The following is a 15,095-nucleotide window of genomic DNA, read 5'->3' on the forward strand; positions in this document are numbered from 1 at the left end:
GGTTTTCTTGGCAAAGATTCTAAAAGAGTTTGCCATTTCCTTCTCCAGTTCATTTTACATCTAAGGTAAACAAGGTTAAATGACTTGCTCAAGGTCACACAGCTAGTGTCTGAGGTCACATTTGAACTCAGGAAGATACCTTCCTGACTCTAGGCCCTGTACTCTATCCACTGCGCCACCTAGCTGCCCCGTATAAAAAAGTAATAGATACTACATATAAAGAACATGCAGTAAAGTTTAAAAGAATACATAAATTATCCAAAGAATTGGGGAGGGGGCAGCTAGGCGGCGCAGTGGATAGAGCACAGGCCCTGGACTCAGGAGGACCTGAGTTCCAATGTGACCTCACACACATATCACTTACTAGCTGTGTTACTCTGGGCAAGTCTCTTAAACCCTCTTTGCCTCATTTTTCTCATCTGTAAAATGAGCTGGAGAAGGAAATGGGAAATAATTCCAGTATTTCTGCTAAGAAAACCCCAAATTGGGTCACAAAGAATCACCAAAATTTTTTTAAATTAAAATATGTATGTGTATACATATTTGTGTAGATGCGTGCACCTAAAACAAAGATACTCGCTCATGGAGCAATGGCTAAATCAAATCAACAGACAATTTTTGGAGGAAGGGGAAAAAAACCTACTGTATGGTCACATGAAAGGATTCTTAAATTCCCTAATGCAAATCAAAATAACCCTCAACTACCGCTTTATGAAGGAAGGGAGGGAGGAATTAATGGAAAATCATCTATTAAACTTTTACTGCGTGCCAAACTTTGCTAAGTGCTGGTGATACAAATAGAACAATTAAAACTAAAATATAAAAAAAAGGGAAAAAATGAAGAAATTTAATATCTTTGGGTTTATGTAGAAATAGACACTGGTGCCTTATTAGTGGGTCTCTCAACTCATAAAAATATGTTGAGAGCATCTTTGTAATATACAGGAAGAAAAGCAAATCTTGTCATACCTTTTGATCCATTATCAAGTCTTAATCCAAAAAATATTGTGATAAGTTAAAAACAAGTACTTATTGGGGCAGCTCAGTGGCTAGAGCTCTGGCCTTGGAGTCAGGAAGACCTGAGTTCAAACCCAGCCTCCTACACATGGCACTTACTAGCTGTGTGACCCTGGGCAAGTCACTTAACCCTGATTGCCTCACCAAAAAGCAGGGGGGGAAATGTGCTTATTTCCACAAAAATATTAAAAGGTATATGAAAGAATGTATTTATTTGTAATAGTAAAGAATTAGAAACCACCTATAAGTTTATCAACTGGAAAATGGATGAGTAAATTGTGATGTATTAATCTAACATTATGGTGTTTTAAAAAAAAGACACATATTAATATAAAAGATATAGAAAATGATAATAATAATGGCCAACATTTGGTTGAGAGAGGTTAAAAGACTTGCCCAGGGCCACCCAGCCAGTAAATGTCTGAGGCAAGAATCGAGCTTAGGTCTTCCTGACTCAGTACTCTCTCCCCAAGTATCATGTTTGCCTCGAAACTTAATCAAAGTGCTGGAAAACAAAATCAAGAGGAACCAGAATTGTGTGCATATTGACTTTTGTTCAGTCATTTCAGTTGTGTCTTACTCTTTGTGACCCCATTTGGGGTTCTCTTGGCAAAGATACTAGAGTGGTTTGCCATTTCCTTCTCTAGTTCATTTTACAGATGAGGAAACTCGGGCAAACAACAGGGTGAAGTGACTTGCCCAAGGTCACATAACTAGTGTCTGAGGCCAGATTTGAATTCAGCCTTCCTGATTCCACGCCCTATGCTCCACACACTGCACCACCTACCTGCCCATATTGACTATTACCGTATATAAAGAAAATAAAAGAACCTGGAATGAACTTAGACTAAGACGAGGAGCAAACGCAGCCCTTTATTTGTTGTCTTTGAATTCAGCTCTTTTCTATTAAATACTAAAGGATATATGTAAGTTTTACTCCTTATTTGGCATGTTTATTTGGTTCTTTGTCTTGGTTGGTGGTTATTAAAGTTTTAAAAAATTTAATGTTGCTAAAGAAAGAATGCATAGGAGGAATACTCTGTGAGAACAAATCACCCATCACACACATTGGACACACTTGGCTTGTGTGTTACAACTAGCTAAACGGTTTTGAATTCTTTGGTGTTGCTTCTTAATACACATGATTAATTATTTTCCCTTATCATTGCACTCAGTATTTTAAAGCTGCCCACATAAAAGGAATGAATTGGCCCTCTTAACATTTGTGGAAGGGAACTAAATTTGAAACTGTCTTAAATACTGAGATTAAAGGATGGCTCAGCACAAGTTTATTACAGTCACCTAAATGAGGTCCAAGTAAACTTAAACTCTGAGACTCAGGTGTAGCTGTAATAACATTTGCCATGGAAATAGGAGCATAAACCATTTGTCATTCAGTACATGAACTCAGGCCCTAAGCACATTCTTTTCTCACACTGATTTCATATCTCATTTGCTGAATCATTTTGGCGGGAATAGCACCTTATACAACATATATCCTGGAATCCATATGCCGACTTTTGTTTTCCCTTTGGAAGAAGGGAGGGGATTTAGATTTCTTCCTATACATCACGTTCAGGTCCTTCCAGTTGAACAAAGCCTTTTGAAGCATCCATGTTGTTTCAGTTGGCAGAGGTAAAATTAAAATTCTGGTGATTAATTACCACTGCTGCAGTTGGGAGGAGTAGCTCCATGTGGTGATTGCCAACCTAACAGGCAGAGGATAGCACAGTCCTAATTAGCATTGTTGTTTCTAGAAGTGTTAAATTAACCCTTTCCTGGCATGAATCCATATATATAGACACTCACCTTCCAAGCAAAATTTCCAGGCCTGTTCTAAAGCAGTTGGCACATATGATTCCGAATTGTAGTATTAGAATCCCTTTGGTGCAGTTTGAGTACAGCCCTGGGAAATAGGTCTGGCACAGGTCATGCTAATGAATTTGCATGTGGGGTTTTAAAGAAGGTTATTACTCACTTTGATAATAAAACAATCTGTAATTTATACAAGAATGCATTTCTTCAAGGCCTAAACTAACAGCCCACTTTCTACCCGAGGTAGTTTGACTGGATTGACAGCATATGTTCATCCATTATTTTGTGTAGTGTGATTTTTATTCACTTGATTTTTATCTGAAGTGGTAACTGTGTGTCTTTCACATTGTATATGCACTTTATGTAGTACGCGTACTCATTCCCCTGATTCCCATCAAATTATTGGTAATTACATTTTTTTCCCTTAAAAGGGAAACAAACTATTACACTCTTGGGTGTGAGGTACTTCCTAGTGGTATACATAAAGGCAATGTAATGGAGCCAAAAGAATGTATTTATAGTCACTCTTGGTAGCAAGAATGGACTAATCTCTTAACATCTCTGAACCTTGGTTTCTTCAGTTGAAAAGTGGGACTAATGACACCTGTAGTATGTACTTCATAGGGTTGTTTTAAGAATCAAATGAGTTATTATATATAAAGTGCATTGTAAGCCTTAATTAACTCCAGCTAACTAATTAGATAGACAAATATAGGTAGAGCATTTATTAAGTGGTTACTATGATCTCACTTGAATTAGAGTTTTTTTAAACTGAGATTTCAGATATGTGAGGTTTTATCAGAACAGTATTATGAAGGGAGGTTTTAGCAATGAAGAAAAATCATTTACCACTCCTGGGAGACAAAGGCAAGTCCCTACTCCAAGGGTTATGGTGGTGGCTATATGTATATCTGATGGAGCTAATGGGAATATATATATGTATGTATATATGTATACATATATACATGTGTGTGTGTGTGTGTGTGTGTGTGTGTGTGTGTGTGTATACACACATATGAATGATCTTCTTGGAGGACCTGCAGGATTGAGAACCAGACTCAAGGTTCATCAGATCTACTCACAAAGACTCAATATTTATAAAATGGCAGCATGGTGTAGGCAAAAGAATATTGGATTTGGAGTCACTCTTGATAGTCAAGAATGGGCAAATTCCTTACTATTTCTGAATCTCAGTTTCACCAGTTGAAAAATGAGATCAATGATGCTTATAGTATGTGCTTCACAGAGTTGTAAGAATCAAATGAGTTGTTCTATGTAAAGTGCAGTGTAAATTTCAAATCATTAAATTATTTCAAACTAGTCAATTAAATAGAGAAATATGCAGGTAGGCAGACAGATGGATAGATGTTACTGTTCAGTTATTTCAGTCATATCTGACTCTTTGTGACCTCATTTTCTTGGCAGAGATACTGGAGTGTTTTGTCATTTCCTTCTCCAGCTCATTTTACAGATGAGGAACTGAGGCAAACAGGGTTAAGTGACTTGCCTAAGGTCACACAGCTAGTAAGTGTCTAAGGCTGGATTTGAACTCAGTTCCTCCTTGAGGAACCTATGCTTTATCTATTGTACCACCTACCTGCCTAGGTGGATGGATGGATAGATGGACAGACAGATAGATAAAGAACATTTGTTAAGTGCTTAGTATGTATGTGCCAGGCACTGTGCTAAGCTCTAAGGATCTGTATAAAAGCAGGCAAGACAATTCCTGTCCTCACGGAGCTCATATTCTAAAGTATTAGTAAATTAACAAATAAAAATAATAAAACCTGTGTCATTTCTCTAATAACTTTGAAATTTGTAGCAACAACAGCAACACCAAAAAACCTGAAAAACTGGAGAGGTATAGGTAGTGAGTATTTTCCTTGCTTCAAGCTGAAGGTCACAAATTTGGAAGAGAACAGAGGATATGAAAAGGAAGCAGCTGGCTGCATAGATGGTATTAAAGGATTTGGTTTTCTTGGCTGTGGCTTAACCAAATGCCAGAATGATGGACTCTTGGCAAGGGATACAATGCATCTCACGAAACCCAGGAAGAACATCTGATAGGAGACTTGACAAAAAAGGGCTGTAAACTGAAATTTGAGAGGGGTGAAGAAGGTCCAGATAGAAGTGTAAAATAAGAATGAAGTATAACCAGCATGCTAAAGGAAAAACCCACAGGGGTTAGTATCAGGAATAATACCTGTGACCTCAGATGTATATGAATCAATTAATAGATTATGGGTAATCAATAAAATGAATTTAAAATCTGAACAAAAGACACATACTGTTCTCATAAGTACTTGTACTGAGACTTGTAAAGATGCTGCTAATGACCTTTAATCCCTCAGTAGAATGAATTTTAAAAAGTAGTTACTGAGCACTTAATATGTTCTAAGCATTCTGCTAAGAACTACAGAAAAAGAGGACAGTCCCAGCTATCAAGGAACTCATTCCTCTGACCAGCGGGTTGGGGAACATAGAAAGGATCAGCCCACCAGTGTTACGAAGGGGAGAGTGAGCCTAATCATCCTAATGAAGCAGAAATTTTGATTTCCCTCCAGCTGGGTGGGGATTGAGACATTGGTAAGTACATTGGGTAGACTGTTAGGGTCCCTAGTTGGCACCAGCTCCAGCTGGAGCCCTCCAGACATGTCCAGAGAGAGACTGTGGCATGACCTAGAGAAGGATGATCCTTTTGGCACCAGCTCAGGTACAGTTAGGACACAGTAACAATACCCAGGGCAGCTGGGTGGTACAGTGAATAGAGCTCCAGGTCTGGAGTCAGGAAGACCTGAGTTCAAATCTGGCCATCAGATACTTACTAGCTGCATAACCTTGGGCAAGTCTCTTAACCGTATTTGCCTTAATTTTCCTCATCTGTAAAATGAGGTGGAGAAGGAAACACCAAACCACTCCAGCATCTTTGCCAAGAAAATCCCAAATGGGGTCACAAGAATCAGACATGACTGACTAAAAACAACTGACTAAAACAATATCCACCAGTAAGCCATTCCTATTCCCTACCCACTCACCTGTATAATGTCAATGACTTACCATACTATTTAGGCTAGGATATAAAATGTGCAGGAGAAATACAGGCATACTTTGGAGATAGTGCAGGTTCAGTTCCAGACCACTGCAATAAAGTACAATAAAATGAGTCACACAAATTTTTTGGTTTTCCAGTGCATATAAAAGTTATGTTTATACTGTACTATAGTCTATTAAATGTGCAATAGCATTAGTCTAAAAATATATACATATCTTAATTAAAAATACTTTATTGCTGAAATATGCTAACCATCATTAGAATCTTCAGTAAGTCATAATCTTTTTGCTGGTAGAGGGTCTTATCTTGATGGCTGCTGATTGATCAGGGTGGTGGTTGCTAAAGGTTAGGATAGCTGTGGGAATTTCTTAAAATAAAACAACAATGAAGTTTGTACCTCAATTGACTCTTCCTTTCACAAAAGATTTCTCTGTAGTATGTGATGCTGTTTTTTACCCACATAGAACTTTCAGAATTGGAGTCAGTCCTCTCAAACCCTGGCACTGTTTTATTAATTAAGTTTATGTAGAATTCTTCAATATTGTTATGTCTCAGTGAAGAGAGAGGACCGAAGAGAGTGAGAGAGATGAGGCAACAGCTGGTAGGTGGGTCAGAACACACATACTTTGATTGATTAAATTCCCCATCATATATGGGAGTGGTTTATGGTGCCTCAAAACAAATAGAGTAGTAACATCAACCATCACTGATCACACATAAGCATAACAGATATAATAATAATGAAAAAATTTGAAATGTTTTGATTACCAAAATATAACACAGACATGAAGGGAGCATGTGCTATTGGAAAAATGGCACCAGTAGACTTGTTCAAAGTAGGGTAGCTATAAACTTTCAGTTTGTTTAAACACACACACATATGCAGCATCTGCAAAGCACAATAAAGTGAAATGAAATAAAACAAGGTATGCCTATTATAGGAGTAGGGTGGAATATTCAATCTTACGTAGATTTATATCTATCTAGGAATCTATTAGCCTGTTAGGGCAGCTTGGTGAACAGTTTTTGGTTAAGGATAAAAGGTGAGATGGATAGAACTGCTGCCTTTGAGAATATATTATAGACTGCTTGGCCAAATAGAGGATATGGATGATTCTCTCCTAATCCATAAGACTGACACAGAAATATGTCATGGTGACAGGGGTTGCAGTGGACTGGGAGACCAGACTTCAGCTTTCCAAACTTCTGTTGAAAGCATAATTTTGCTAAAAGCAGGGCACTTGATGAGTTCTTAATAATTTTATTTTTTAGAAGAGAGAAGGAACCATATGGAAAACTACTATTCTGGATATAATTCTGTCAGCAAGGGGATATATTTGGGGATGTGATAGGAAATGACAGTAACTTTGGGATAAAATGGCTGTGTGCTCTTGGAGTTCATAATAGAGAAAGGAGGCAGTGTTGGGCATGCTTGGACTTGTAACCTAGACTTTAGGGGAAAAATTCATAAAAATTCATAGAAATATAAATATCTCTTGAACACTTAAAAAAGATATGACTTAAGAGGGATTTTAGGCTTTAAAATGTGTGATGTTGACTGAAACAATCATAAATAATTTAAGTAAAAAAGAAAATGAAAAGAAGAAATGTGTGCCAAAAGAGAACCTGGGTTCCAATCCCAACTTTGCCTCTTAGTGTGTGACCTTGAGCAAGTCACAAACTCTTTGAACCTCAGTTTCCTCTTCTGGAAGATGAAGGCATTGGACTCATTAGTTCTGTGTTTATATCTGGCCCTAAATCTGTAGTCCTATGAATTCATAAGTGGTTGTACAACGATACCCAAAGTTTGATTAGTGAATCAATGTCAACTTGCAAAGAATTCTACAAGTTGCATGCCACTGGACTCTGTCTTTGTGCTGTCCCACTCAACATTAAAAAATAAGTGACTTGGATAAAGACATTCAAATCATGTATATCAAATTGGCAGATGCTACAAAGCTGTTGAAAGAAGTTAATTCATTGAAAAGTAGAATCAAGAAGTATTCAAAGCCACCAAATTGATCTCACATTGTGACAGTAAACCAAATAGAAAATTGAGGGATAATAAGAATAAATGGAAAGTCTTACATTTAGGTTAGAAAAATCATTTACAATAATTAAGGACAGAAGAGACCAGCCTTAGAAAGTAGTTCATATGGAAAAGATCTGAGGATTATTATCATCATTATTATTATTATTAATAGTGTTTATTATAATAAAAATAATACAAGCAATAGTTATTTATAACAATTAACAATTATATAAAACTTTAGGATTTTCAAAGTGCTTCGCCATTATTATTTTATTTTATCCTAAAAACAGCTCTTGTGTATAGGTGCTAATATTATCCCTGTTTTATAGCAGAGGAAACAGAGACAGAGAGCATAAGTGGCTTGTCTGGGGTCACACAGCTAATAAGTGTCTGAGGCTGGATTTAAACTCGGGCCTTCCCGATTGCAGATCCAAGACTTTATCCATCGAACCAACCAGCTGTCTTAATTGACCAAAAGGGAGTTTTAATCAACTCAAAAGTATGACCTGGCTATTATAAAAGCAAGTGCAATTGCCAGCAGCCTTAAAAGAAATGTTATTGTTATTCTTTGTCCTTCATTCTTGAAGAGGACCATTGATACCTGGAGGGTGAAGTCTTGACTTGCAATAGAAATGTAATATCCAGATGAATGGATACCCAAAGTACTGTGAGCTAATTAAGCCCTATCTGGATGCTGCCCTTTAAAAGGAATACTAACAAACTAGAAAACATTCATGAATGGACCATCAGGTGGAGAGGGGAGAGGTCTGGAAATCCTAGCATAGGAAGAATTGTTGAGACAACTGGAAATATTTAGCTTGGGGAAAATAAGACTTAAAGACAACATAAGTTTTGTTTTTTTTTTTTCAAGTATTTGAAGGTCTATATGGAAGGAATGTATTGTTTCTTGTTGCTCCAGAGAATAGAACCTAAAGACCAATGGGCTGAAGGTACATGAGGTAGATTTCAGGTTGATAAAAGAATGTATTTTCTGCCAAATAGAGCTGTCCAGCAGTAGTCTGATTATCTCAAAGAATATCAAGTTCCCTTTCAAGTAGAACCTTGGAAACTGTCAGGGGTATTGTAGAAAATATTCCCACAATAGGAGAGACAGTTACTGATCTCTGAGACTTCTTAAAACTCTTAACGTTCTATGATTCTTTGGACTTTATAAATAGTGATTTTTTTTTTTTAGTTTTGATTGGTAGTTAATTTTTTTTCATTTTCTCCAAATATTTCACCGGATTTTTCAGTTTTGCTTACAGTAGCATCATTTTGTCATTCACTATTAAATGTTATCCAGTGGTGAGAAGCTTTTAAGTGTTTAGAGCCCAAAATGATTATATTAAGCCACATCTGGTGTTTTGTCCAATTACCCACACTGGCAACATTATACCATTTCCCAGAATAAATCCCCAATGTGACTGTCTACATTATTTCACTTTATTCATAGCCTACGCTACAATTCAGTAGTGATGAAAATAATCATTTTGAATTATTTGAACTGAGTCTAAAGTTTACAAAGTGCTATTGGACTTGCTCAGATGCACCTGAATGGATGCAAGCTGTCGTTGCCTTACTGTTAAAATCAACATTTCATAAATACTGCCTCTGCAGTAAAGAGCTTTCTGTAACTGTGCATTGAAAGGCTATCTCAGAAATGATAGTTGAAAACCAGAAAGTTTCTTTTAGGTTCTGTGTTTCCAGACCTTTTTGTCAGTATTCTATATACAACGTATCATTTTATATATAACACACACACTTGTATATGTATGTATATGTTTATACACATAAACATGTACATATATGTATATGTTACATATATAATCCTTTAACCCTATATACAAAAGTTATACATTCAAAATTCAGAGAGTACAATAATCATTTATTAAAACACTAACTGTGTACAAGGCACTGTACTTAGTGTTAGGGAATACAAATTTGAAATAAGAAATAGACCTTGGCCTCAAGGAGCTTCCCATCAAGTGTGGGGTCAAAGAATGGGGGTCAAAGAATGTATATGAAATAACTATGACATAATGGTTGGTCATTGCGTTGATCAGAGTTCTTAAGTTTTTCAAACTAACCCCTTTATTTTACTGTGATTTCTTTTTGTTTCTTTTTCTTTTCTTTTCTTTTCTTTTTTTTTTTTTGGGTAGGCAGTGGGGTTAAGTGATTGCCCAGGGTCACACAGCTATTAAGTGTCAAGTGTCAAGTGTCTGGTCGAGAAACCCCTTTATTTTAAAGAATAGGAAACTAAGACCTTGAAAGTTTCAGTGACTTCCTGAAGTTCTCATGGCTATTAAGTAGGTAACAGTTTGACTTTATATCCGCTTATTCCAAATCCAATGCTATTTAAACTATAGCACATTGCTGTCTGTTCCCACTGATACCACCCTAGGGGAGCACCTTGTTACCACCCATGGGGTTTCTTACAGTAGCCTAAGAATAGATCTCACCTCTGCTTGCCAAATCATCATCCATATCGCTTCCAGATTCATCTTCCTTATTCATAGATTTAGTCATGTCGTATAATTATTCAATATCCTTCAATGGTTACTTACTGCCTGCTGAATAAAGTTCAAGTTCCTTTGCTTGTCGTTTAAGATTCATAATAATCTGGCACTGTTATGTCTCTCTAGCTTTAATAACAATAATGGCTAGCAGTTAGATGGTACTTTTAGGTTTTGCAAAACACTTTAGGTGTGTTATTTCTCAATCTGTCCTCCACAGAGTTTCCAAAATTGGGGAGAGAGTAAATAAATGTGACATAAAAAAACCAAAGGAATCAAATTTCAAAAAGAAAAAAATGACCAAAATAGCATCCCTAGCATACAAGTCTGACCACATAACAACAACCTTCCTTCAGAACCTTCAGTGGCCTCTTATTTTTTCAAGGATAAAATGTAGACCCCTTAGTCTTCAGGCCCTCTAAAATCTAATTTGCATTTTTGAGCATGTTTTACACCACCCCACCTTCACACACTACTACATACTGTGGGACTGTCAGCTGTACTCCAAACTCAGCATGCCATGCCCATTCCTGTCGCTATACTTGTTTGCATAGCCTGTCCCATATGGCTGGAATGTATCTTTTTTAATTCTTGCTTTTTCTTATCTTTTTTTTTTTTTTTTTTTTTGCTTTTTGGTGAGGCAATTGGGATTAAGTGACTTGACCTCCTTAGTGAATCCTGGTTTCCTTTTATCCTGTCTCTCTACTTTGCAATTTATTTTGAAACCAGTAGCAGAGACAGTATTAGAACCTATTTTTTCTGTTTCTCTACACTGCCTCCAATTTTGAGAACAGATTAGAGAGGAAAGAGAAAGGAGGCAGGAAAGCCAGTTAAAAAGTTTTTTGTTGTTGTTGTTCAGTCATTTTTCAGTCTTGTCCAACTCTTTGTGACCCCATTTGGGGTTTTCTTGACAAAGACACTAGAATGGTTTGCCATTTCCTTCTCCAGCTCATTTTACAGATGAGGAAACTGAGGCAAACAGCAAGGTTAAGTGACTTGCCCAGGTTCACACAGCTAGTAGGTATCTGAGGCCAGATTTGAATTTACAAAGGTGAATCTTCCTAACTCCAGATCCGGCATTCCATCCACTACACTATCTCGCTGCCCAGGAAGTTATTAAAATAATCCACATAAGTAGTGAAAAGGTCCTGAAATGAATTGTTTCAGAGTGGGAATGGAAGGGAGAACTGATGAGATGGAGTGAAGGCCAGTTACAAAATGGAGTTGGTTTGATGGAGCTGTCAAGAGAACCAGTTAAAATCTATCTCATGAACACTGACTTAATCTTTTGCTGCCACATGTGTTCTCCTCCATCTTGATGTTTTTCTGCAAATTATCCATGGGAAAGTAGATGGTATAAGCTATCTATTGTTTCATAACTACAAGTGGATCAGCAACTTTCAATTCTGGGAAAAGAAAGGCCCCCAAACCTATTTATCTTCCTCCAAACTTGGAAAGTCCCTGTTGTTTCCTCCAATTAGAAGTCAGATTACCTAATTTTGTATCCTGGTTAATTGTTTTCCTATAATCAATTGGTTTTATGTTATTGTTTTTTAATACATAAAAGCCTGTCTCATTCTGCATTCGAGGTCTTTGGACTGAGTGAGAAGTCCACTAACCCTTTATTCTCCCTGTTTTGCCAGTAAATCATATTGCTTGGATTGTTTCCTCAGTTTTTATTAATTGACCATCACAGTTTTGGTGAGCCTGCCAGGAACTAGGGATCCTTGCCAAGGGATTAGGCAGAAGGAAGATTAAAAAATCTTCTTGGTTTTGAGCTTATGTGCCTGGGATGATGGTGGTCCCATCAAAAGTATTAGAGAATCTGGGAGAAGTGACTCTTATAGGGAGAAGATAATGAGTTCAGTATTGGACTGTAAATTTGAGATGGCAACAGGGTAAGTAGGTGTGGAAATCTCACTTGTAGTTGTAAAACATGGCTGAAATAATATACTGTGGAATACAGTGAGAAACTGGGTCTAGCGATTAGATGTGGAAATCATCTATGTGGAGGTGGTAATTAAAAGCATGAAAGCAGATAAATGATAGAGAGAAAATATAAAGAGACAGTTAAAAGGGCCCATGTTTGAAGAAGAAGAGAAAGGTGAGGAACTACCAAAAGAAAAAAATTATTAGAGTGCAGACTCTTAGTAATATGCTCTACAAAGATTAAGGAAAAGAAGGATTGGGGGTGGGGAGGGGGAAGCCATTGGATCTGACAATAAGCCGGTCGTTTATGATGAAGAGAAAAGTTTCAGGAAGTTGAGGAGTTGTGAGTTGACCGTGAGGAAAGAAGGAGTAAATTTAGACTAGTCCACTTAAGAGTTAGTGAAAAAGAGGAGAGATGAGAACATAACGAGGAATGGGACGTCAAAATACAGTTTTTATTTATTTATTTTAGTTTGAAGGGGGGGTGGTAGGATAAGGGAGAACTGAGCCTATTTTTAGACAGAGACTGAGAAACCAATGAAAGATGAGAGATAGAGAGAACATGAACATGAACACGACCATGAGAATGAATGGCACGAAGATAATGTGAAACTTAAAATCCTATAGGCATAGGAGAGGCAGGGAGAGATTTAGCCTAATAGCTTGTTCCTAATTTGTAGATTGTCCATTTTTTAAAAGTATGTTTTATAAATTTTACAAAATCTGAGAGCTTGCCATGAAAGATATTTTCATTCACATTTCAAATTGATTTACTGACATTTCATGCCCTCGTCATCGTGACCAGCCCGCTTAGTGAGCCTGTCTCCTCTAGGTTGCCACTATACAAACCAGACAATGTCAATAATGCCAAAGTTCCCGTAGCACAATTGTCCTGTAATTGGTATTTTTAGCTTGATTAGGGAGAATGTATACAAAGTTGCTGTCTTTTTTGCTGAAGATAATATCTCTAAGTTGGAGTTCTAAGGTATTTGGAAAGAAGAATAGAATGCTTGCCCTTAAGTTGCATTCATTTTGTTCCCAGCACCTTTTGAACTACTTTCATCAATAATAATAACTGTTATAATGACTTTCTTCATTAAACCCAAAACACTTTGCAGACAATACTCCAGAGATCACAGAGAGATGGTAGATATTATCATTATTTCCACTCCGCCAGTAAAGAAGCAAAGGAGAGCATGGCAAATGAAATAACTGGTTGAAGCTGGCTACTAAAACTTATATGTGCCTGGTATTCAGGTGCCCATGGTGAATCATGGCACCCATGAACTATTGTTGATGAAAATCACTAAAATATTTTGGGGAGAAGTAGGCTAACTTATCCAATCGTGATATCCTTTTTACAAAGGGCTTATTATTGTAGTATTTGAAATTAATTTTAACAAATAGATAATAAAAATTGTTAGTAATTTTTCCTGTGGTTTTACTTTTTTTTTTTTTAGATGTGCCTAGCATCAGAAGGAGTAAAAGTAGAAGACTCAAAGGTGATAAAAGCAGAAGAATCAGAAGGGAGAAGCATGGAAGAATCTGAGAAGGGAAAAGTAGAAAGGGAAATAAAAGTAGAGAAATCAGAGGAAGACAAGTTGCCGAAGACAGAATTGGAAAAGCCAGTTGAAGAAATAGTCAAAGACTGCTCAAGTGTCAAAAACTTTGAGGAGATTAAAGTGGACCAAATGAAGGAGGGAAAGAAGGAAGATGGTGAAGAGATCAAAAAAGAAGAGTTGAGGGAAGATAAAAAGTGTAGCCACTTTACTGATCCTTCTTCTTCCGTCAGTAGTAAACTAATCACAAGTGATGGTCCCAGCAGAAAAGATCCCATATGCCATTCCCATGAAGCTGTGATCATTGAGGACACCTTAGGGTTAAGCAAACCAGAGAAGCTAAAAAAGAAAAAGAAGAAGAACAAAATGGACCGACATGGGAATGAAAAGTCCACTCCTAAGAAAACCTGCAAAAAGAGGCAATCCTCAGAGTCTGATATTGAGAGTGTTATATATACTATTGAAGCAGTTGCAAAGGGAGATTGGGGCATTGAGAAGCTTGGTGAAACCCCTCGCAAAAAAGTTCGCACATCTTCAAGCGTGAAGGGAAGCATTCTGGATACCAAGTCACCAAAGAAAAAAGTGAAGTCAAAAGATAAGAAGATGTCAAAGGAGAAACTGTCAAACACCACCAAAGAGTCCAAGCCTCTGGATTTCATTAGTATTACTGCCAACAAAGAGGTTGCAGGAGAGGTGCCAGAGTGTGTAAGAGCAGAACCATTGACTCCAACGGAGGAGGTTCTACCACAGAGCTTGCCAGGACAGATCAAAACAGAGGAGAGTGACTGTAATAGAAAGATAGAAATCTGTGGCTCAAGGAAATCTGAGAGGTCTTGCAAAGGTGCTCTTTATAAAACTCTGGTGTCAGAGGGCATGCTTACATCCCTGCGAGCTAATGTGGACAGAGGTAGGTTACTAATGCTGTGCTGAAATGGGGAGTAAAAAAAGATCATCAGAGTCTTTTCTTTAGACCTAACGGAAGAAACAGCAGCCAGTTTTCACTTGGCCAGCAGTGGTACGGTCATTTTAATTATACATTTTCCATGATTGGTGTCATTTTCCATTCATTTGCTGGACTGCTGTCAGTTCCCAGAGTACAAATGACCCTAGTAGCTTTAAATTATTACAGACTGGCAACTTAGAAAGATTGAGGCTCAGTTTAGTACTCTTTGGGTCTA

General features: G+C 37.3%; 1 protein-coding gene across 1 annotated transcript in view; it reads left to right on the forward strand.

The window, feature by feature from the left end:
• BBX (BBX, HMG-box containing) overlaps positions 1 to 15,095 on the forward strand; it is a 348,489-nt gene that overhangs the window by 289,321 nt on the left and 44,073 nt on the right. The window contains exon 11 of the mRNA XM_027867261.1: positions 13,819 to 14,824. Coding sequence (XP_027723062.1) covers positions 13,819 to 14,824 — 1,006 coding nt within the window. The remainder of the gene's footprint in view (positions 1 to 13,818; positions 14,825 to 15,095) is intronic.

The sequence above is a fragment of the Vombatus ursinus genome, unplaced genomic scaffold (assembly GCF_900497805.2).
Source record: "Vombatus ursinus unplaced genomic scaffold, bare-nosed wombat genome assembly UNPS02001419.1, whole genome shotgun sequence".
Lineage (NCBI taxonomy): Eukaryota > Metazoa > Chordata > Mammalia > Diprotodontia > Vombatidae > Vombatus > Vombatus ursinus.